Genomic DNA, 24,611 nt, shown 5'->3' on the forward strand with positions numbered 1-24,611 from the left:
CCTCTGAAATCACTAATAATAACTCATTCAAAAATACATGTATTAAATGCCTACTGTGTGCTAGCTGCTAGGGAAACAGTAACAAAACAAAGTTCACACCCTCATGATTTTATGTTCTTTTTTTTTTTTTTTTTTTTTTTGCGGTACGTGGGCCTCTCACTGTTGTGGCCTCTCCCGTTGCGGAGCACAGGCTCCGGACGCGCAGGCTCAGTGGCCATGGCTCACGGGCCCAGCCGCTCCGCGGCATGTGGGATCTTCCCGGACCGGGGCACAAACCCATGTCCCCTGCATTGGCAGGCAGACTCCCAACCACTGCGCCACCAGGGAAGCCCTTATTTTGGTTTTTTATTACCTACAATTGATTGTTGTTTCCTTAGCAATATTAGATAATAGCAGTGGTATAGATCTACATTGTTGAATATAATAACCATTAGCTACATGTGCTAGTTATTTCTATTTAAGTAACATTTAAAATTCAGTTCCTCATTCTTACTAGCTGCATTTCAGATGCTCAAGAAGCGTATGTTACTAATGGCTATCATATGAAGGTGTAGATATAGGAATATGGCATTCTGCAATTCCAGTCCACTGATCAGAATTCCGTCATCATAGAAAGTCCTGCTAGACAGTGGTGGTATAATCAGGAGGCCATTTAGAGCCAACTTCTGAGGGTGATTTATGATCACTTCATATATACCCATCAATCAGATTTATATTCTTATTTACTTAATATCAGTTGTTACATTAAAATCTCTCCTATCTGCTGACGTCTACTGAAGAATCTAGAAAACATCCTCACATCCTTATTGTCACCCAGTGCCATTCATTGCTTTGATAGCACAAAGTGCCAGTGGTCATTGTTCTTAGCCCTTGTTTTACTGGCTGCTGTCTCTAGATTGAGTACTGCTCCCTGCTATCTCAGGACCATAAGTGTGATTACTGTCTAGGCTGGAGGTAGCTGAGCAAGGTGGGCAGTGGTATACAGTTGTCCCTTGGTATCCATGGGGGATTGGTTCCAGGGCCCCCATGGATACCAAAATCCATGGGTGCTCAAGTCCCTTACATAAAATGGCATAGTTTTTGCATATAAGCTACATACATCCTCCAGTATACTTTAAATAATCTCTAGATTATTTATAATAATACAATGTAAATGCTAAGTAAATAGCTGTTTGCAGGTGGCAAAATCAAGTTTTGCATTTTGGAACTTTCTGGAATTTTTTTCCATCCGCGGTTGGTTGAATTCACAGATATGGAACCCATGAATACGGAGGGCCGACTGTACTGGAAAATAATTGAGAACCTAGTAGTAAGACTATACAGTTATAAAATAGAATGAATGACAGAGACAAAGCATCTGGGAAGTAAGAATATTTGTGTACTTGTATCGCTTTTCTAATCCTAGTAAAATTACTATTTCAAATTCTACTGTATTAAAATCGATGTATGTCAGAGTAGATGACCCTGAAGTGCTGCAGTGTCTTCCAGTCCTTCACTGTGGAATCTTCCAAACTTAAACTTAATGGAAGATAAAAACCCAAGACTTATGGGCTAAGTGGCTTTTCCCAGTGGACGAGAGGACCAAAATTGCAGAATGTCATATTCCTAGGTAGCTCTATGATGGAGTCCACGAAAGGCATAATTTGTGCTTCCTGATAAAATGGGATTCATCTTTTCCAATTTTTTATTTTTAAGTCTCCTTGGAGTTCCAGAATAGTCCAGTTTAGGGACTATTGATCATAAGATCATGGAATGATTTTCATAAATACAGCTTTTTAAAATAATGTACTTTTTCTGTTACAGTCTGATATGCATGGTACTTTGACATTTGTTCTGATTCCCAGTCAACAGATCAAGCCTCCTCCTGCTAAGGAAACAGTAGTAAGTGACTTTTTTAATGTTCATTATTTATTTTCTGATGGCTACTGTTTACTTTTTTCTTAATTAACAAACTTTATTTTTTAAGAGGATTTTTAGGGGACTTCCCTGGTGGTACAGTGGTTGAGAATCTGCCTGCCAATGCAGGGGACACGGGTTCAATCCCTGGTCTGGGAAGATCCCACATGCCACGGAGCAACTAAGCCCGTGCGCCACAACTACTGAGCCTGAACTCTAGAGCCCGCGAGCCACAACTTCTGAGCCTGCGCACCACAACTACTGAAGCTTACACACTCTAGGGCCCACGTGCTGCAGCTGCTGAGCCTGTGTGCTGCAACTACTGAAGCCCACACGCCTAGAGCCCGTGCTCCGCAAGAAGAGAAGCCACCATAATGAGAAACCCGCGCACTACGACAAAGAATAGCCCCCACTTGCCACAACTAGAGAAAGGCTGCATGCAGCAACAAAGACCCAATGCAGCCAGAAAAAAAAAAAAAAGTAGTTTTAGGTTCACAGCAAAATTGAGCAGAAAGTAGAGTTCACACATAATTCCCACTCTCACACATGTGCAACCTCCCCTGCTATCAACATTCTACACCAGAGTAGTGTATCTGTTACATTGGTGAATTGATGGTTTCATTATTACCCAAAGTACACAGTTTACTTTAGGATTCAATTTCGGTGTTGTACATCCTATGAGTTTTGACAAATGTATAATTTCGTATATCTACCATCGTAACGTACAGAATAGTTTCACTGCCCTAAAAATCCTCTATGCTCTGCTTATTCATCACTTCCTCCCCCCAACCCATGGCAACCACACTGTCTTGACTGCGATGGTTTACCTTTTCCAGAATGTCCTATAGTTGGAATCTTACAGTATGTAGTCTTTTCAAATTGGCTTTTTTTCTCTAGTGGTAAGCATTTAAGTCCTCCATGTCTTTTCATACCTTGATAGCTCCTTTCTTCTTAGCACTGAATAATATTCCATTGTCTGGATATACAACAGTTTACCCACACACCTACTGAAGGACATTTTGGTTGCCTCCAAGTTTTGGTAGCTATGAACAAACACCCCTGTGGAGGTTTTTGTGTGGATATAAGTTTTCAGCTCATTAATACCAAGGAATTGAAAACCTCAAACAAAAGCATGCACAGTGATGTTTATCATTTGAGCATCAGAAATGTCACTCTAAATATTTCTTGCACTCAAGTAAAAACAGGTAAATTCAGTAGATTTTATTTAAATAAATATGACATATTAATATTTCAGAGTTAGTGAACTCTGAAAAGTAAAAAAATAGAAAATACTTCTTTTTCAGAATTTTTATGACTTACAATGTTCAGCTTTGTCTTTTTCTGTCAGTATAGGTGGGCTTATTTAACTTAAATATGCTTAGTGTAGTGGGAAAAAGTGCTTTTTACAAAGTATGCACAACTCTTAAATACTCTAGCTATAGTAAAAAACAGACTTCATTACCATATGATCCAGCAATTCCACTCCTAGGTATAGATCCTAAGAGAACTGAAGACATACCTCTTTTCAAAAACTTGTACATGAATGTTCAAAACAGCATTTTTCATAGTAGCCAGAAGGTAGAAACAACTCGGATGTTTGCCAGCTGATGAATGGAAAACAAAATATGGTATAGCCATAAGAATGGGATATTATTTGGCAGTTAAAAGGAATAAAGTACTGATATATTGCTACAACGTGGATGAACCTTGAAAAAGTTATGCTAAGTGAAAGAAGCCATTCGCAAAAGGCTGTGTATTGGGTTCATTTATATAAAATGTCCAGAATGGGTAAGTCCATAGAGACAGAAAGTAAATTAGTAGTTACTTAGGTGAAAGGGTGGGGATTTAGGAGGGAATAAGAGTGATTCCCAATCAGTAGGGCTTTGATAAAAATGTTCTAAAATTGTTTGTGGTTGCACGACTCTAAATTTACTAAAAACCACCCAAGTGTATACATGGGTGACTTGTATAGCATATGAATTATATCTCAATAAAGCTGTTAAAAAGTCATAGACTTCAGTGTGCTGGATTAACATGGTAGCCTGATGTATTGCATCTGTTACTATTCTTAATTTTTGTACAAGCATAACAATTTGAAAGGGAACGCAGTTTCATTTTTTTCTTAATATTTCATCACAGTTATGCTTTATATTTTGGCTGTCGTTCCATCTTTTCCCTTTATTGGAACATATTGAAGTCAGTGTTGCATTTGCAACCTTCCTTCTGTTTAAAGTTCTTTGTAGGAAGAGAAATGAGGAAATAGTTTGTCTTTGAGTTTCAACAGCCTTATTCTCAGTACACTATCCTTTCCCACATATCTCTCCCATGAGCAAGCCCTGAACTTCAAAAGTGGCTATGCAGTGTGAGGAGACACAACAGAAGAAGGTTGGAATATTTGCTTACTTATATGACTTTAACAAGAAAGGGAGAGAAAGGAAAAGAAAAGATGCTAGGCTTATCCCTTTTAGAATACAGCATTTGACGGGTAGAGGTGTTTTCAAAATAGAAATGGTGTGCAATATTTTTTTTCCCTTCATTTCCTCCTTTCATTGAGAAGAACTCTCAATTGCAATATCTCTTGTAAAGTTTTTATCAAACTTAAACAGGTTTGAAATGAACTACTGTTATTAATGCTCGCATGGAAGATTTCCGCAAGGAAAACAGTGATAGTATATCATAATTTTATTTGGCATATGCAGAATAATTTTATATGGGATTAGTGATTTTAAGAAATAACCATTTTTTAAAATTGAAGTATAGTTGATTTACAATGTTATGTTAGTTTCTGGTGTACAGCAAAGTGATTCAGATATCTATCTGTTCTTTTTCATATTGTTTTTCATTATGGCTTATTACAGGATATTATCGTTCCCTGTGCTATTCAGTAGGACCTTGTTGTTTAACTGTTTTATATATAGTAGTTTGTATCTGCTAATCCCAAACTCCTAATTTATCTCTCTCCCACCCCCTTTCTGTTTTGGTAGCCGTAAGTTTGTTTTCTACCTCTGTGGGTCTGTTTCTGTTTTGTAAATAAGTTCATTTGTATCATATTTTAGATTTCACATATAAGTGACACCATATGGCACTTGTCTTTCTCTTTCTGACTTCACTTAGTATGATAATCTCTAGGTCCATTCATGTTGCTGCAAATGGCATTATTTCATTCTTTTTTATGGCTGAGTAGTATTCCATTGTATATGTTCCACATCTTTATCCACTCATCTGTTGATGGACATTTAGGTTACTTCCATTTCTTGGCTATTGTAAGTAGTGCTGCTATGAACACTGGGGTGCGTATATCTTTTTTCATAATAGAGTTTAATTAGAACCAACTTACTAAGCGTAATTATGGTACAGGTCGGTATCTAGTAAGAGCAACAAAAGGTTATCATTCTGATGTATGTTTTGTGATGTTAGAAAGAAATATGCATTTAAGATAACAAAATAGGTGTTATCTGAAACTCCATCGTAATCACTTGCTGAATTATAACATTACAAATGGCAAGACTAAGCTGTGTCAGGAGAAGTACTCCCTTATTTGGTAAGTTTCTTTTGTATCACACATAGCAGCCAGGGGCTGCTCCATTGGTTGCAGTGGACAAAAGTCTTGACACCTTTGTAGTTTAGCTTCCTAGGTTACTGGCACATTTGTCTGAGGAAACATATACATTGTTTAAACTGCAGTTACCTTCTCCCCGCATTGACTAAAAGAAAAGTTGTGTACAACTTTAGATTATTTCACAATATAATTGAAATAATATTGAAGGGAGGAAATAGAATATTTGAGCCAAAGGCACTTTTTTCGTCTAGTCCGATGCCCAAATATAAACAGGAGTAAATTGAAATGTAGGGGATCACACTAGTTATTAGTGATGGAATATGCACTAGAAAATTCAGAGATTATTGATTGTCCAATAAGTGTTAGCTATTATTATGATTACTTACTTTGTGCCAGGCACAATACTAATTGTTTTACATGTGTTATCTCATTTAGTCCTTATAGTATCCCTTTTAAGTATAGCTATCTTTATTACTCCCATTTAACAAGCATTGCAACTAGAATTAGAAAGGTCAAGTTAATTGCCCAAGCCCACTATTGGTGAGTGACTGAGCCAGGACTAGAACCCATGCCTATTCCAGAACTTTTGCTCTTAACTGCTGTGTAATATAACAGGTACTGTCCCACAAAGCTACTAAATGTTAGAAGGTTTCTGTATTACTGTTTATTATCAGTCCAAAGAAAATAATTACAATACCGTGATAGAAAATTGTAACTGTGGATGAATTAACCTGTTAGTAGCTATATGATATGATAGTGAGTCTGGATTTTGAGTATAATAAAAGCATATTATGAGACTTCAGTATTTGAAATTGAGGTAGGATCTCTTCTATCTGTAGGAGACTTGATAACTCTAATAATGCTGGGAGCATGACTGAAGTCTCTTGATTTTGGGGGTCTGGGCTGGGAGTATGGGAGAAAGATGTAGTTTTAGGGGAATTTAAAGACTTAGGAGGATACTAAAATCACAGTTCAGGGATACAAACCATAGAATTAGCCACTAGGCCAGTGGTATTAATAATTGAAATATTATGGGCCCCAAATAGTTTTTTTCCTCACAGTGATTATCTACTTGATCCCTTTTGTGTACTAGGACACTGTGCTAATAAGTGCTAGCTTTATAATAATGAACATGACATTAATTATAGTTTGCAGTAAGTGATAAGATGGAAATCAATAGAATTTGAACACTGAGAATAAAAGGAGGTGGGATTGATTATATAAGGTTGGCAGGAAAGGCCTCCTGGAGGAGACAACATGAAGCTGAGACCTATAGAATGAGATGAAGCCAGGCCTGTTAATTACCAGAAGGGCTTCCAGGTATAATTTCTAAAGAACTTTGTGTTTGGAAAGCCTGTAGGAATGGAGCAAGTAGGAGAGTAGAACGGTGAGGAGGGAATTCTAAGAGATGAGGCTTGAGAGGTAGATAGGGCCAGGTCAAGTAAGTCTTCTTGGCCGTGGCAGGGAGTTTGCATTTCAAATACAGTAACATGGTGTGATTTGTATTTAAAAACAAAACACATCTGGCTGCTGGGTGGAAATTGGATTAGTAGAGCCAATAATGGAAGCAAGGAGATTTAGGAAACTGTTGCCGAAGCCATTATAAAGTATGATGTTGACTTACAAATTTCGATGATAGCAGTGGCAGTGGAGAATATGAATCAGGCTATATGTTCTGAAGTAGAAATGACAGGACCTTGTAATGAATGTGGAGAGTAAAGGATAGGGAAGAAGCAAGGATGCTCGAACAACTGGGTGGATAGTGGTGGTGCTTACTAACAGGAAATGTGGAGGAAAAACTGGTTTGGGGAGAAAAATCCAAAGGTTTATTTTATAGATTTGAGATACCTGAGAGGCATTCAGGTAGAGATATCGAATGCATAGAATAGAATATATCATTTTGGAATTCTAAGGAGAGATCTGGGCCATAGTTGTATTTATTGTGGGGAAATCAGGTCAGGGGAACAGTCTGTTTATATGTACTTTATGTGTTTGCAAAAACTTCTACAGATTTTAAAAGATGATAGGTTAAGAATTGTTCGTAGCCTATGAAGATAACTGGGTTGAAAGGAAAGGTTGAGAACCACTGCCATCCAGTATACTTACTTTTCTCTTAGAGGTATAAAATGTATAATATAATTTTCATCTTAATTTTTTCTCATTTGGAAGAAGATCTGCAATTTTATAATGCAATAAAATTTTTATAAATATTTTATCAGAAGATGAAAAAATATTGAAAATTTCAGTGTACAGTGTATTAGATGGACATCCCTTTTCAGGTTAGGGCAGTTGCTCTATTAAGTTTGCTGTTACCCTAAGGTTCATATTTTTGTCAGCCTACTACTACTAACCATTAACTGGATGCCCCACAGATATCCCAAATTTCTCCTGTTAAAAATGGAAGAGAACAAATAATAAAGATATGCCTTCTTGAATGGGCATCGGAGAGGAGGAATCTCAGGATGAGGAGAAGGAATTTGAAAACTGTTGCTTGACACTCAAAGGCTTTTCTTGATGCTGCCCTTAGTTTTATAATCTGCCTTATGGTAAAGTTTAGGCCAAAGACAAAAGAAGACACACTTTCACTATTTTCTCTTCTATAAGTAATTTTAAAAGTTAGAGATAAGTCTAGTATAATAAGAAATACAGAAATAAAAATTACAAGGAAAAATTATTTTTGAGCATTGAATCCCTTAGGAAAGATGTAAATAAATTAATGAATTATTATTCCTTTACTGTGCTCCCATCATTAGGATTTCAAATGTGCTTAAAAAAAAGGGGCAAGGAGAAAAATGTTGGACTGGAAGATAGTTGTGTCTAAACAGCCCTGTAATTTAAAATTTAAACAGATGGTTTTGTTTGGATTAGAAATCAGACATTGTTTTGGTCAGATACATTGTAGTGATACTACAGCATTGTTAAACCCTGGAGCTTTCCTATAGGGGTCGGCATCTCTCCTTCATTTGAAAAGGACTCTGTTTTCTTTTGTATGGGAAAGGAAATAAGTTAGCCACTTACAGAGCTGAAGAGGAAAGATTGCTGAAGATAACTTCTAGAGCTGATAAGAATTGCAGTGGAATACAGGCATACTTCAGAGATATTGCAGGTTAGATTCCAGACCACTGCAATAAAGTGAGTCACACTGTATCTGCAAAATGCAGTAAAGTGAAACACAATAAAACAAGGTATGCCTATATATAGATAGAAGTCACATAGTACATGTCAAGTCAATACTCAGACTTTTACTCAGTCATATGGTTAATTTCCCTGATATGAAATAAACTTTGCTCTCAATTTTACTCCTCTTCCCAGCCTGCACAAAGAGGGGCCTCATTCCAAACCAACTAAATCTGAATAGTGAAGAGGTAAGACCTAAGCAGAGTAGGGAGAAAAGCATCTCTGGGTGATTTTGTTTGGCCTCTGGCAAAGGTCATAGACTTAGATACAGCGTCCTCACTGGTCTATTTAGTTTCCCTCAGGGTAGTAGTTCCCTGAGATTTTAGGGTACATCTTAAACAGCATGTATGTAACAATTATCCAAGGAACATAATTAAAATACAGAGTCTGAAAGTTTGAGACGTGGCATAAGAAGTCAGTATTTTAATAAACATCCTAGCAGGTGTTCTGAGAAAAACAGTTTGAAAACAACATGCTGGGTATCGATTTCAGAAAGTGATTTGATAAAATCATCCATCAGGCTGACAAGTAGTCTGATTTCATGCATCTTTGAAAAGCCTGATAATAAAATGATCTCTCCACCACCATAAATGATGCCTATAATTTCATGTTCAGATTGCTAAGATTGTTTGACTACAAAGCAACAATTTAAACAGATGTAGAAGCATTATTGATTAACAGGGATGGTACTCAAGCAGAGATTTTTTTTTTTAATCATCCTATAGATTAGAGACCTCATGCCAGGGTTACAGAATTGTATGTATAGTCTTTTTACCCAGTCTCTCAACTGTTTTGACTCACTACTACCCTGTATAACTCTCTAAAATTCATTTTTGGTTTTAACTGACAAAGTTTTCAAGATTTTATTAAAAAGTCTGTTTTTCATATCAAGAATAAGGCTGTTTCGGGCACACTCCAGTTGTAATGCAGCAGAACACTGTTAAATTGAGTGAGGTATCTTAAACATATTTAATCCAAGAGTGTGTACTATGTGATTCCATTTATATGAAGTAAAATACAGGGAAATTAATCTATGCTAGAAATCAGGGTGATGTTTACCGTTGGAGGACAAAACTAATCTATTCTAGAAATCAGGATGATGTTTATCCTTGGAGGACATAGCATGGCTAGTGACTGAAAGGAACGTGAGGCGGGGCTTCTGAGGTGCTGGTGATATTCTGGTTCTTGATTTGGGTGCTGGTTACACAGGTTTGTTTTGTTTATGAAAATTAATTGAGCTATACATTTAGGATTTTGTGTACTATTTGAATTTATGTAGTACATCAATGAAAAGCTACCCCCCAAAAAGCAGACTAGCATTTAAGTTCTGTATTTTTAACTGAATCACTTGCTTTACTTCAGTGTTGCTGTTTGTATATTGAGACTTAGATTTCCTCATTTCATATTTATAGCAGTAAAATATTTTTCTGAAATTAAAAAATACAGTATTCTTTATCTAAAGATACCTTCAAAATTTCTGAAAGAGGCTGTTGCTTTCATGAGGATTCTTGGTTATTATAATGGAGGGATATGTATTATATATATAGCGCTTTAAAAGTATTTTATCAGATTTCATATATTCTCATTATTGATTGAGAATAGTCAATTTTTTAAGTGTTTCAGGAGCTGAAAAAAGATAGTGTTTTCTCATAAAATAGTTTTTGAAGCAGACCAGTATTATTTTTATGATTGGTGGCCTCAGTCATGGTTAGGGTAAAAGGCTTAAGGAAAGTCAAACAACAGTTGGATAGAAAAGAACTCAGAATTATAAAATTCTTAGGCTGTCAATCAGGTGCCTGGCTCACTGAGCCCAAACCTGAAATATAACCTATGTGGGGCAGAAAAACTCATTGAAAATAGGTGTAGGATTTTGTTAGATGAAAATGGGCTTCTTCCAGATTTTGGAAAATGCTACATGCCATTTGACCAGCTTGGATAAAAAGTACAGATAGGGGAGTTAAAGAGAATATTAATTCCTTTATACCTCCTAAGAAGTAAGAATACTTTCTTTATCTTATAGAATATATTGAAGAAAATAGCATCGGAAATAACTTAGCTTTCAGTAAGGTTCATGTGAATTCTTACCTTTAGTGCTAAGAGCGTTAACAGGTTTTAGATATGCAAAAACACAGTTAACAAAAATTTTAACTTATACCACTAGTAATAAAGCCTATGTATAGAACACGATAGGAATGATTATACACTTGATTTAGATAATTTTAGCAGTTTAGGGTGTCATTATTTATGAACCCTAAACATATCCCTTTAGAAGAAACTCTGAAAGAGATTAAGGCACAGTCGCACTGACAGTGTGGTCAAGAACAGTTTCCCTGGATGGTGGCACCAGGGAAACTGACACTCACCTGCTTAGATGACAGATGTGGTGAGGTTTACAGTCTACCTTTCCTGGTAGTAGTGGTTTAGAAATTACATACCTTACTGCAGAGTCATTGTTTTCACAGGTCAGGAATGGAAGGGGAAGGAGTCTCTATTACATTCCTTCTGCTTCTATCAAACCTTTGAGGCCCCTTAGCACCTCAGCTTGTTAGCAGCTAACAGTGCAGTGTTTTGCATACTCTTGTACATGTTTGCAATCAACAGGACTGTCTTAACTGAAGAAAACAGATGAGTCTGGGAAAATTCTGCTCCCAAAATACAGTTACTAAACTAACCTCCCTTCTTTCAATTCATAATATCTTTGCACTAATGAAAAATGTAACATTTTAATTATATTTATGCTGAAGATTTTGTGTTGCCATTTCATTATTGTTGTTCTTACTTTTACCCTTTTTATCTTTTAGATCCATGTAAAGGCTCATTTTGACTATGACCCCTCAGATGACCCTTATGTTCCATGTCGAGAGTTAGGTCTGTCTTTTCAAAAAGGGGATATACTTCATGTAATCAGTCAAGAAGATCCAAATTGGTGGCAGGCCTACAGGGAAGGGGATGAAGATAATCAGCCTCTAGCTGGGCTTGTTCCAGGTAAGAGACAGTATAGTAGAAAGTACAAAGTTTAAAAAAACATTTAAAATACAAATCTTCAAAGAGAGAAACTCACTTTTTCATGCCTTTTAAAAAATGATGTAAATACTTTTTCACGTCGTTGATTTTTATGTTGTATCTGTAACATAAGTATCTTGAATATAAATTAACCAATTTGTTGGGCTTTAGAATGGAATTACGATATAATCTCGTCAGCCAATCCCATGTTGTACTACATTCACTGTAGGTACATTGAGACTACCCTGTTTTCAAGGCAACAAAACTTGTATTGAACAACAAAAGCATCAAGGCAACAAAACTTATACTATAACAGGAGATTATCATCAACTGGAGCATCAAACTTGATATCTAAAGAGGAATTTGTGAAGATGCATCACTTTATAAGGAATCAGGAGAGTAAGACTACTGAATTTATCTCTCCTAAGATATCTTAGGGTGGAAATAGGATGCCCCCAACTTTTCATTGAAGAAGACTCTCTAATTTAGACTATACTAAAATAAAACTTTAGCTCACATTGGACATAAAGATTATTAAGGGAACATATTTCTTCTGAAGAGTGAAGATGATGCTTAATGGAATGAAGTGTATAGATGTAATTTTTCCTACAAATTGTTCCTGCAGTTCCCAGGATGTGGGTATGGTGGAATGAGGGAAACAGAACCAAGGAAAGTATAAGATACTAGTGAAGGCAAAGGAATACTTACAGAATGATGAAATGGGAATAAAGTGATAATTCATCGGCTTATTCACTCAAAAAATACTGTTATATCAGCACTGTATAAGGCACTGAGATAAGCTTCTCTTCCATATTTGACTTTAAAGCATATCCATTAATACTTTAATTATACATTAATGTAAAACAATAGGTTTTTTTTTTCTTTTTTTGTGTGCCCTACTTTATAATACTTACATGGAATTGTCTGTTACAGTACTTTGTACTGGATATTCTCAGTTTGTAAACTTCTAGGCCACTGACTACATCTTACTTATTCTTTTAAATTTAGGGCAGTATCTGCTAAATTAATAAATAGGTGGTTTTTAAAAATAATTCTGCCAGAACTGATGCTTCTGAATTAGACCTTCTACGGCTGTTTTTTTTTTTTTTAAACTCTTCCAAGCCTTGACTTTTGCCTATAACATTTTTTCGGGATTATACCTCCTATTAAACCTTAAGATTTTGAGCATAACAGATCTGGCTATAGAATTTGGCTTACAGTGACTACAAGTAATACATTATGTGTATAATGAAGTCACAGCCACAAATCATCTGCTTTAAAACCCCAAAGCCGGGGATTCTGTGTACACTGACCCGTATATCAAGGAAGGAGGAATGGGCTTCGTATATTAAGTTCAGAGGATGGTACTATACCCTTGATTCTTCACAGTAACGGTTACAGGAACATTCCTCTAGAATCCTGGGGTACTGGGCAGCCATTATGGTTCGTAGTGCTTGTGCCAGATATCAATTTGATATCTTTCACCATGTCAGCTTTAGCCCATAAATACTTAGAACTAATATCTATTGACTGATTGATTACATTGAGTTTCTGAAAATATATAGATAAATCAAGGAAGTTTTAATGATACCATTTGTAAGTCTTTTTATAGGACAAATAAATGGACCCACGTTAGTTTGAGTTTGACGGTTTTCTGTCAGAAGGATTTCTAAGAGGTTATAATGTCCATCTCCCACTAATGTCTGCTTCCATTTCAAAAACAGTCTACATATGTGTGTACTATAAAAATGTGCCATAGCAGTACATTACTGTAATGTTTTAAAACATTTTAATATGTAAATTATTTAAATTATTTTGTTCTTTTTCTTCTAAATCTGTTGAAGTCAAATACTTTTTTAAAAAATTTAGTGCTCTTAAAAATTTCCCTATAGTTATAGCTACTTGTTTTATCTAGAAACACAATCTGTACAGCTTCTGGAGATAACCTGATTTCTTTTAATGCTTTTTATGTATATCAAACTCAATACTGTTTTTGCTTGTGCTCTTATAAAATGCACTAAGTTCAACAGATTATCCCAACATCATAGATGGAATTTGCTTATTGATTTTTAAGAATCTCTGGCCTGAAATGGAAAGAATTAAATATAAAAATTAAATATAAAAGTAGAACTCTAATTCAGAATTTTCTAACTAAAGCCACTTTTATCCTTCAGGAAAAAAATATATTTGATTCTAAGGTAGATGTCTGAAAAGAACATGAAAATCAGAAACCTTGAAAGCCTCCTATATTAAAATCTTAATCCTGAGAGGAAAAATGTAATAGGTTTTTCATTTATTTGTATCATGGGTAGCTTAAGGTAGAAATGAAAAATCTTTAAAGCATATACATACATACAAAGAAAAAGAGGGATTGAAAATGATAAATGCAAGGGAATATGTTGAATGCTGTCTTGGAATCAAAAACTGGTGACTGTTTACATATTATTTTGGAAAGTTAACTCCTAGAATTAATTTGCTTGATTTGCAGTAATTCAAATGATCAGAACCATTGTAACATCCAGCACAGTGCTTTCCACATAGTAGATGCTAAATGAAAACTTTGTAAAAATTGAACTATTAAGTTTTCTAGCACTGGTTTGTTATTTATCTTTTTTAATAGATGATATATAGTCCAGTAATACATGTTCTAGGATTGATTGAGAGCAAGGTGGAGACTTAATACTTTAACTGTTTGGAGCGTATAATCATAGTTGACATACTCTGATGTGGTGGCAGGAGGATTTAGAAGGGAATATAAATGAAGAGTTACTTCTGGTGGTGTCCCTTGATTTAAAAAAAAATACTTCTATACTTTTGACTTAACTATTTTACTCTCTTTCCTTTCTGCTTATTAGGGAAAAGCTTTCAGCAGCAAAGGGAAGCCATGAAGCAAACCATAGAAGAAGATAAGGAGCCAGAAAAATCAGGTTGGACGCTTATATTTGACATTGAGGTTTCTTGGGTCTTCATCTGGAATCAGGTTTAGATTTACATATCATAACTGTCAAGAAAGATGTATTCATGGCAAGAGTGATGTAAGAAGCAAAACTGATTACCTTAGGACTGTAAAGGAAGGAGAGGATTTAAGTATTAAAGATTATCTATCTGTGATGTGAGATTAATGGAAAATTATAACTACTTCTCTGAAAAATAGTTCTTCTATGAACAATGTAACATGTGTCTATAAATTTAAAACTATTTGAGTTCTTCTATTTGAAATATGTAGCTTTATTCAAGGAAACAAATACCACATTTACACTTACGTTTTTTATTCTCAACAGGAAAACTATGGTGTGCAAAGAAGAATAAAAAGAAGAGGAAAAAGGTTTTATATAATGCCAATAAAAATGATGGTAAGTTCCACTCTCAGATATAGTTGTATTTATATCCCAAAGAGGTCCATATCTAACACTTGAAAGAAATTAAATTGATATTTTCAGGGAATTTTATTTCTGGTCTTGGCCTCTTAATGTAACATGTGTGCTTAATAAAGCCATTTAGCAGAAATTATTTTCTTTTGGAATCCTATGAGGAATGCACAGTTTTAAATTCTGAGAAAAACTGGTATAAAAATTATAGTACAATTTACCATGTACAGTGTTATATTGATAGTTTCCTCATAAATTTTTTCCTACTTAAACTCCTTATTTGCAAAATTAATACATGTTTCTAACAAATTCTAACAATATAGTTGTATTTTAAGTAAAAAATGAACATTTTGTCTATAGTAACTCATGTCACCAAGGCAAGCCATTGCATAGAGCCTGCTGACTGAGTCAGGCACACAGGAGAGTTTTCTGTTCTATTTTAATTTATTGTTAAGATTAAAAAATTTTTAAGTTGTAGCTTCTCTTAAAATCAAAAGCTCTAATAACAGTGGGCTCATATTCCCACATGACACTGGTCTGCTGGACCTGAATGATATGCTTTTGCCTTTATACTGGGCACCTACTTAGTTCAGCAGTCTCCGCCACATCCAATGTTTTATAAACCCAGCCTGATTTAGTGCTTTCATTACCTTCTTGGTTGGTCCTTATGGGCTTTAGAATTTGCTACCCCTTCTTTAATTCACATTAGAAACAAGCCAAATAATAAAGCAAAGGGAGTCTTTAACTTCTTACACAATTTATAAGGCTTATTTTTATTCTCTCAATACCTTGAAAATTTCTTAAGTGGCATAAATTGAACTAGTGAAAATAAAATGTTATAGATTATTGGAAAATTTGATACAAAACTAAACCTGAGATTCCATCTACTATAATAAATTTTTTTTCCCAAAATAAACATCCTTAATGCTAATTGATAGATTATGTAGCTAAGAAGATTTATTGGAATTTTAATCTTTTCCTCTATACTTGGGTAAGTGATTAATATCTGTTTATCTTTTGAAATACACTAAAATTAACTGGTTCAGCTCTAATAGCTGTTATAGTATGATATATCTACATCTGTGAGTCAAAATGCTTCCACAGTCTGTACATGTTAGAAGAAGGAACTTAGATTTTTCAGAGGGAAAAGCGTTTTGAGAAGGGAAGGAATTACATTTCTGTTCATGGTGCTGTTATCATAATTAACATTTTTATTAATAACTATCATTTATAATAACTTCTATGCCAGGGGCAGTAACCTTCATCCATTTAGTTCTCACAATAAATTCCTTGAGACTACAGATTAATGAATTCAAGTTCAGATGTGAAAGTGGCCTGCTTAAGTTCTTACAGCTAATACATGGTTGAGTTGGAGTTTAAACAACTAGAGTTTGAGTTCCTGCTCTGTGCTCTGTGCTAAGCACTGACAAGATTAAGATGGTCCCCTGCCCCCATGGAACTTATAGCTGACGGTCTGACTACACATCTGATGCTCTTACCCAGTTAGGTGAAGTAATATGATTGAGAAGATAGCAGGTCACTAGTTGTATGCCTTTGTTCTTACCACTTGACAGCTCTGATTTCATTTGGATTATGGGCTTTAGGAATGTTACCCCACCTGTTATAATTTATACCTCTTCTTGAATCATGATCTCAGGTTAGTATTAGTATTCCAGGATAAAGTAAACATAAGTGTAGAAAGTTGGATAGCATAGATATGCTGTGTTTTCAAGTTATATGATCACAGAAAAGTATTCCAGCTTTCTCTGATAACACTAGTTGCAGCACTATTTGTAAATGTTTGTCTATGCCAGGTATTGTTTGCAGCATATACATTGTCTTCTCCTTAAACCAACCCTCTAATTAAAGTATTAGTATCCCCATTTTACAAAAATGACAGATATTATTCTCATTAGTTTATGCCTTGGTGCCTCACCCTCTGTCAAAGTATTGGCTGCAAACTAGCTATTTGATATGAATCAGTATAGTTATATTGTATTAAACATTCAAACACAGTATGAAACAAGAAGCAATAAACATTTCTAGAAGGATTAATATATTATTTGATTTATTTTCGTAATCCTGGCAAGGATATAATGACATGGGAAAATACTCATGATTTTCCATATTACTGTCTTGATCCCAAAAGTTAAGCATTTTTAATGATAATAACTTGTGCTTTTTCTCAACTTTTTGAAAGATCTATGAGTATATATTTATTACATGGCAATAATTCTGTCTGAAGGGCTTAACTTTTTCTTTTTCAAAGATTATGACAATGAAGAGATCTTAACTTATGAGGAAATGTCACTTTATCATCAGCCAGCAAATAGGAAAAGACCTATCATTTTGATTGGTCCACAGAACTGTGGCCAGAATGAATTGCGTCAGAGGCTCATGAACAAAGAGAAAGACCGCTTTGCATCTGCAGTTCCTCGTAAGTTTGGATGCATTCCCATTTTCCTGTGCTTTTCAGCTTACCACCTTAGAACCTAACTGTGTAGGGAAGTTTTTCACCCATTTCATCAAAAGAGTGTTGTCCAAGAAAGAGGAACTTTGTTTTAACCAAATCTTTTGAGAATTTGCTATTAAAGATAGTCACTCTTGATAAATATACATTTTCTCTAAGAGTATGGTACTAATTACGTTCTAAATGAATTTCAATTTGGGCCTCTCACAATGCCCTGCTCAGTATGGAATCAGCTCCTGTTTTTTTTAACTGATGCAGAAGATAGAAATTTAGACCTAATTTCTGAATACAGAAGTTCTGTTTAAAGATTGTATAGTACCTAATCTTATGGAAAAACTGAGTGATAGTATTTTATTTTACTTTTAAAATTTATTTATTTATATTTATTTTTGGCTGCGTTGGGTCTTCGTTGCTGCGTGTGGGCTTTCTCTAGTTGCAGCAAGTAGGGGCTACTCTTTGTTGCAGTGCGTGGGCTTCTCATTGCGGTGGCTTCTCTTGTTGCAGAGCAAGGGCTCTAGGCACGTGGGCTTCAGTAGTTGTGGCACGCGGGCTCAGTAGTTGTGGCTTGTGGGCTCTAGAGTGCAGGCTCAGTAGGTTGTGGCGCATGAGTTTAGTTGCTCCATGGCATGTGGGATCTTCCCAGACCAGGGCTCAAATCCGTGTCCCCTGGATTGGCAAGCAGATTCTTAACCACTGTGCCACCAGGGAGGTCCCCAGAGTGATAGTATTTTAAATGAAATGCAAGATGAAGTAATTTGGAGTGTAAGCATAAAACATATTAAAGGTAATGGTTATTAAGATAGTAAAAACACAGTTTTGTTCATTTCTCAATCTAGAAATAAAACCAGTCAATGTTAAATTAAACACATGGGGGTCTAACATTTCCTTAATTCATTATTTTTAAATTTGTATTACAAAATAAACATTTTTTCTGACTAACAGAATTATCCCTCATCCTTACTCTGATCCACGTCCATTATTTTTACCTCATTTTGTTTGCCTAGATACAACTCGGAGTCGGCGAGACCATGAAGTAGCCGGTAGAGATTACCACTTTGTTTCACGGCAGGCATTTGAGGCAGACGTAGCAGCTGGAAAGTTCATTGAGCATGGTGAATTTGAGAAAAATTTGTATGGAACCAGCATAGATTCTGTACGGCAAGTGATCAACTCGGGCAAAATATGTCTTTTAAGTCTTCGTACACAGGTAAAACTATTTTGGTTTAGGGTGTTGAACTTGAGGACATTTTTCACAGAGTAATTTTTAGTGGGAACTGTATTTTGGTCCAAGAACCACAGGACCTAATTAAGTTCTCATACAGTTTTTTCACACCGATTCCCTACGAATTTAGGTTGCTAAATCTCTTTCAGTTTCCTCTGAGGGGAAAATACATATATTCCATACTTACATATATACACATGTACATGTTTTCTGAAACTTAAAATACAGTAGCTGTAGTGCTGGTAAATGTGTATATACTTTAGTATTTTAAAGGTTATAAAAGGTTATAAAATACTTTGGTATTTTAAAGGTTATAAAAGAATTTCCCTTTCCTGATTCTTATATGAGAAAAATTAGAATAATTAGAGGTCATTTTTATGGTTTTAAATGACATAGTTCAAATATTAGTAAGTATCATTATGAGTGCTGGGTTGTATCTAACGAAATGTCCACTGTTCTATTATCTGTCATACAAAAGAAAACCTTCAAAAATTACTAACAGTTTCTTTTCAGATTTCCATTAAAAATAAAATAATTTTAGAAATTTGGGATTTTTAAGATTGTGTTTGTTGTGAATTTTTTTTCTTTTTCTACATTGTACAGCTTTAGCGTAAAACTTTCCTTAATGTGGTGGAACCTACTGTGTATGTCAACTCACGAGACATAGGCAGTGGTAATTAAAGAGATGTATATGAAAGAGAATTGAGGGACTTCCCTGGTGGCTCAGGGGTTAAGAATCCGCCTGCCAGTGCAGGGGACACGGGTTCAAGCCCTGGTTTGGGAAGATCCCACATGCCGCGGAGCAACTAAGCCCGTGCACCACAACTACCGAGCCTGCGCTCTAGAGCCTATGAACCACAACTGCTGAGCCCGTGTGCCACAACTACTGAAGCCCATGTGCCTAGAGCCCGTGCTCCGCAACAAGAAAAGCCACCGCAATGAGAAGCCCACACGCCACAACGAGGAGTAGTGCACCCCGCTCACCACAACTAGAGAAAGCCCGCGCACAGCAACAAAGACCCAACGCAGCCAAAGATAAATAAATTTATTTAAAAAAAGAAGAGAGAGAGAATTGATTCCAAAATGGCTTTCCTGAAATAGTAATTAGGTTTTCTTTATTTTTTAGTGAACAAAAGAGCTTATTAGTCTCTGCTGTTTCAATTATAAATATCAGACTTAAGAGAAGGATTGATGTTTTTACTAAATTCCTTCAGAATTCTTTATATTATTTTGGCTAACAGATTTACCAAAGAGCTTAGAGTAGTTAAGCATATTGTCTTAATTACTGTTTTTAAGATAGAAAAGGACATGTCCCTAATAATCCCCATTTTTGTAGAGTGCTTCAATTTAGGGACACACATTCATGCAAAGGCAAGGTGAAAACCACAGTCTCTTAATTCAGACAGTATGCTTTTTCTTCTTGGATGTGCTTTTCCAGAATTTTCTTTTGTATGTGTATGTGAAGTTTTTCTCTGGTTCTTTTTGCATTTAGACCCTGGCACATGGTAAGGTGACTGCTCATTTGTAATTCCTTCAAAACGGATTTTTAATACGGTTATTTTAATCTGTGTGTGATCTTATTAGCAGGGTATTTTATCATCACATAGTTGTAATTCTTCATTAATTTTATTTCATTACATATAAAGAGTAAGCCAATATTCTGTGTGTGTTATAGGTACACAATATATTCTTATATTGAATGGTTAAGATCTATCTTTTCTTTACAGTCATTGAAGACTCTCCGGAACTCAGACTTGAAACCATATATTATCTTCATTGCACCCCCTTCACAAGAAAGACTTCGGGCATTATTGGCCAAAGAGGGCAAGAATCCAAAGGTAAAGTTATTATACTGTCATACTATTCCATTGAAAGTAACATGAAACAGTCATGGCTTAATATGTCACAGTGCTTAAAAACTACATCAGCTTAGGCTTTCAAACGGATTATTCTTTCTGCCATATCACTTTCCCCAAAACTGCCACAGTTGCCTCTGGTTGGACTTCAGCAGCTCTCCAAAGCAGGGGGCTTCTCTTGTTGTTCCGCATACATTCCCTATTATCACCCCAAATGTATGGTAGTAATACATACAGTTTTATGTATTCCTACCATATATACATACAGTAATACATACACCTTTGGCATTTCTTAAAACTTCCTTACACTTCTTCACACAGATCTATGTTTTTTTCTAACAAGGATTAGGTAACACCCTCCCCCCACACCAAATATTCTCAGCAGATTCTTAGGGATTACCCACTTTTATCTGCAGGTAGTCCACATATGCAAGGAGCCAAACTTGAGTCCTCTTGCTTTTCTCTTCTTTTTTCTCATTGAAATTTTATGTTCTGTTTGTCTTCTGCCTTTGATCTTTTCGTATGATCTGAAATGGAAAAATGTTTTTAGTTATTTTTTTTTTGCCAGAATATAGTCAAATTTTATTTTATATGTTATAAGGTACAGACCTATGATGCCAGAGATTGTACTTTAAATTTGGCATTGAAAAAATATAATTTGGAAATATAAATAATTATTCAAAGTTCCATAATGTATTTACTCCTCAGATTTGAAATTCAAAATCTGGCCGTCCTTTCCTATGCCCCAAGGTATCAGTCAGCATGAGGCTGCGAATCTTGTGTTGCAGCATGCAGCAGAGAATTCATCTTTGAATCCTTTAACTTTGAGCAACACTTAGTTTTCTTTAGTTTCATAGCAGAAAATAGCTGCTCACAAACATAAGCACTTCCAAACATGGACAGAATCTTTGCATAATGGTTTTTATATTTAGGGTAACCTCCCAAGATATCTGTAGAATTCTGGGATTCCGACCTTATCATATTTGGCTTTCAGTATAGTGCTGACCTGCAATTCAGTAACTTCCATTTGTAGCTCTTTATTCACATTATTAATACTAATTGAGAAAGGGGAACTAAACAAGATTAGTTCATTCTCATAAAGTTGGAAAAGTCAGAGAACGTTTTTTGGAATTGAGTCTTCAACTCTTTAATTTGGGGAATGTAGTTCAGGCTGTCATTTTCATTTTCAAAAACTAATTTCATCGTAGGAAAGTGGGCCAAGTTGTTCCTTCCCAAATGAGTCTACCAAAGACAAAATTTCACTAGGAAGGAGCCAACTGAATCATACATTTGTGTCACCACTTGTGAACGCCTTTGCAGAGAAATATCCAGCATGTTTAGATATGTTATAATAATGTCAACCAAAAAGGTTAAGTCTCTGACCCAATCTTTGCTCGTAAGCTGAGGCTCAGATTTTCCTCTAGAAGACATGAAAAAGTCAGTTTCCTCCAACTGTTCAAAAAGCTGCCTTAGGACCACACCACAATTCAGCCACTTAAGTTCCATAGAGCAGAACATGTTTCCATATTGTGCATCTAACTGATTAAACACAGCACCGATTTCTGTGGTCCGAGCCATGGGAGTGTATCCGGGTTATGGTATAAACTATGTCCATGACGTGATCCATTTTTAATCTTTTAGCACAAAGTGTCTCCTGGAGAATGAGACCGTGCAGAGACTTAAGTTCCTTGTCTTGGCAAAGCCCTGACACTTTAGATTTCAGTTTTGTAACTAGTTCTTTAACACTAACCATCACAGAGTCACCATCTGTGCTAATACTTACCAACTTTGACCAGTCCACGTTAAATTTTTTTAAGACTTTCCTCATCACGTAAAACTATTTCCTGATGTTGTGCCTGTTATGGGAACCATGTCCAGAAGTTCTTTGATCACATCAAAAGTTTCATTGACACCATGAATAAATACAGCTACGTGGGGGGGTGTTATTTCCATCCACACCTTCCTGAGCTACAATGGAAAAAAGCCACAAATGATTCAGCTTTTTCTTGCAACTTGTCCTGCAAGTTCTCAGTCGTATTGTTAACATGCTGGGCAACAACATTACCAGCTAGTCTTATGTTGGCAAATGCGTGTCTGTTCAGGGCACATGATTTCTGCTGCGCTCAACAGACAGTCTTTGATAAACTCACCATCTGCAAGAGGTTTTGCTGACCAGGCAATTTTCTCACTTAATACATAACTACATTTCATGGCAGCATCACTTATTTTATCCACGTTCAAAAGCAAATCATGTGGAAATTTCAGTCTTTTTTTTCAGTTTGTTGAATTTTCTATCACACGTCTTTTCTGTAAATCCATCGTGGTTCCTATGATGATTGCTTTCATAATGGTGTTTTAGGTTACATTCTCTCGACACAGACAGGCTTTGTTTGCATATTAAACATGTAGGAACATTCTTTACCTCCACAAAGAAATACGCTCTCTCACATTTTTCTTGAAATGCATGGCTTTCTTATTCTTTCGTTTTCCCATTCTCCAAGTGCCCTTTTTTCCGTCTCTTTCATCTTGGCCTTGGCTTTTTTCTCCAACAAGGTCCAGAACTACAGCAAGCCCACTGATCTCTGTTCCTTGCTTCTCTTCCAAGGCTCGCTGTGCATCGGCCTGTGACTTGAAGTCAATATAGGCGATCCTTTCACTCATCCTATCCTTGCCCACCAATCTGATTTGAAAAGCATCCTAAAACACTTTTATTAATTCATGCTGAGTGACTTTGTCAGGCAGGTTCTTGATCAAAAGTGTTTTGGCATTTCGATCTTTGTTTCCTTTCCCTTTGGTTTCTTCAATGTAGTTTCATATCCAGGGACCTTTGTTTCACTGAGTTCCAGGGCTTTTTCCTGGTCATCAGCAGATTTAAAATTCACTAACCAAATCTCCTTCTAATTTCTGTTTTTTGGTTTCAGTGGAAGCCTTCTGTTTGGTCATTTCCTTCTGTTTATCAGGTGCTTTCTTCGTAGGCTCTTCATCCTCCTCCGAGGTCTCATGTCTCTTCTCATGGTCCTTGAGCTTGGCACTCCTCCTATCTTTTGGCAAATTGGCCCCTGTGGCTCCCCTCCTGTGTGGTGATATTAATTTCTCAGCAAACATGGGAGCCAGAAACGTTTTTTTTCGATTTTATTTCCGGGAGCAGTAGCAACCTTCCTACCATTCTTAGGGACGACAGCCTCATCTCTGCTGCCATTGTCATTATCTCCTGACATCTCATCTTCCCCATCTTCTATTTCTTTTAGGGAAAGACTCATTTTCTTTAGTTCACCTTGATTTGTTTTCCTCTCCAGACTGAGAACTCATTGTTAACGGGACCAGCTTCCATCTCTACCCCCATCAAAATTAACAACATAAATAAGGAGTCTAAAGCCAGAAACTTTAACCATCACTTCCCAAATTAACCCGCACAGTGTCGTCCCTGACGAGTTCTCCTCCCTTTAAGGCTATCGCTGGTGTAGGGCACTGCCCACTCAGAGTCCTGCAGGCCATTACACGGAGCCAGCCAGGACTGGACGCCCAGGAGAAGCCTGCAGCATCCCACAGGCACCAACAGGCCAGGAAGGCCCTCTCAGCAGCCGCCCAGGACTCTAGGCCCCAGGCAGCTAATTATTTTAGATGCTGGATGTGGTTGAGGTAGTCCATATTATACCAAACAGTACTAAAAATTAAATGATAATATATTGATATATTAATCAGAAAGCATTGACATTTTATTTAAATGTATGAAATGAAAACCGTCAAGTGACATGCTATATCAAAGTAACAAATACTCTTCCTTGTTTTTTGCCAATTTCCTAAAAATTTCTATTTTACAAAGGAATCACTTAGATCTCATTTCATTTGCTATGCCTTTAAATCTCCTTAAAAGCCATAAAAACACATAATAATATTCCTCCCTAAAATCTCCTCAAAAGTCTTTGATTCTTGACTATTCACCACACCCACCAGCCCTCTTTCTTCCTCCCCAAGGTATCTTTTTCTACTCTGGGTCTACTTACAGTTGTTATTCAGTCTGTATGTGAAGGTGGTATTTTTCAGTGTCTTCGACATCAGG

General features: G+C 36.1%; 1 protein-coding gene across 2 annotated transcripts in view; it reads left to right on the forward strand.

The window, feature by feature from the left end:
• The window catches only part of MPP5 (membrane palmitoylated protein 5), a 103,360-nt gene that overhangs the window by 67,800 nt on the left and 10,949 nt on the right, over window positions 1-24,611 (forward strand). For both annotated transcript variants that reach the window (XM_029238348.1, XM_029238350.1), the window contains exons 8-14: window positions 1,804-1,881; window positions 11,434-11,617; window positions 14,491-14,562; window positions 14,917-14,988; window positions 17,273-17,440; window positions 18,478-18,680; window positions 20,423-20,533. In XM_029238348.1, the coding sequence (XP_029094181.1) occupies window positions 1,804-1,881; window positions 11,434-11,617; window positions 14,491-14,562; window positions 14,917-14,988; window positions 17,273-17,440; window positions 18,478-18,680; window positions 20,423-20,533 (888 nt within the window). The remainder of the gene's footprint in view (window positions 1-1,803; window positions 1,882-11,433; window positions 11,618-14,490; window positions 14,563-14,916; window positions 14,989-17,272; window positions 17,441-18,477; window positions 18,681-20,422; window positions 20,534-24,611) is intronic.

Source organism: Monodon monoceros, unplaced genomic scaffold (assembly GCF_005190385.1).
Source record: "Monodon monoceros isolate NGI ecotype Baffin Bay Population unplaced genomic scaffold, NGI_Narwhal_1 Super_Scaffold_21, whole genome shotgun sequence".
In the NCBI taxonomy this organism is placed as follows: domain Eukaryota; kingdom Metazoa; phylum Chordata; class Mammalia; order Artiodactyla; family Monodontidae; genus Monodon; species Monodon monoceros.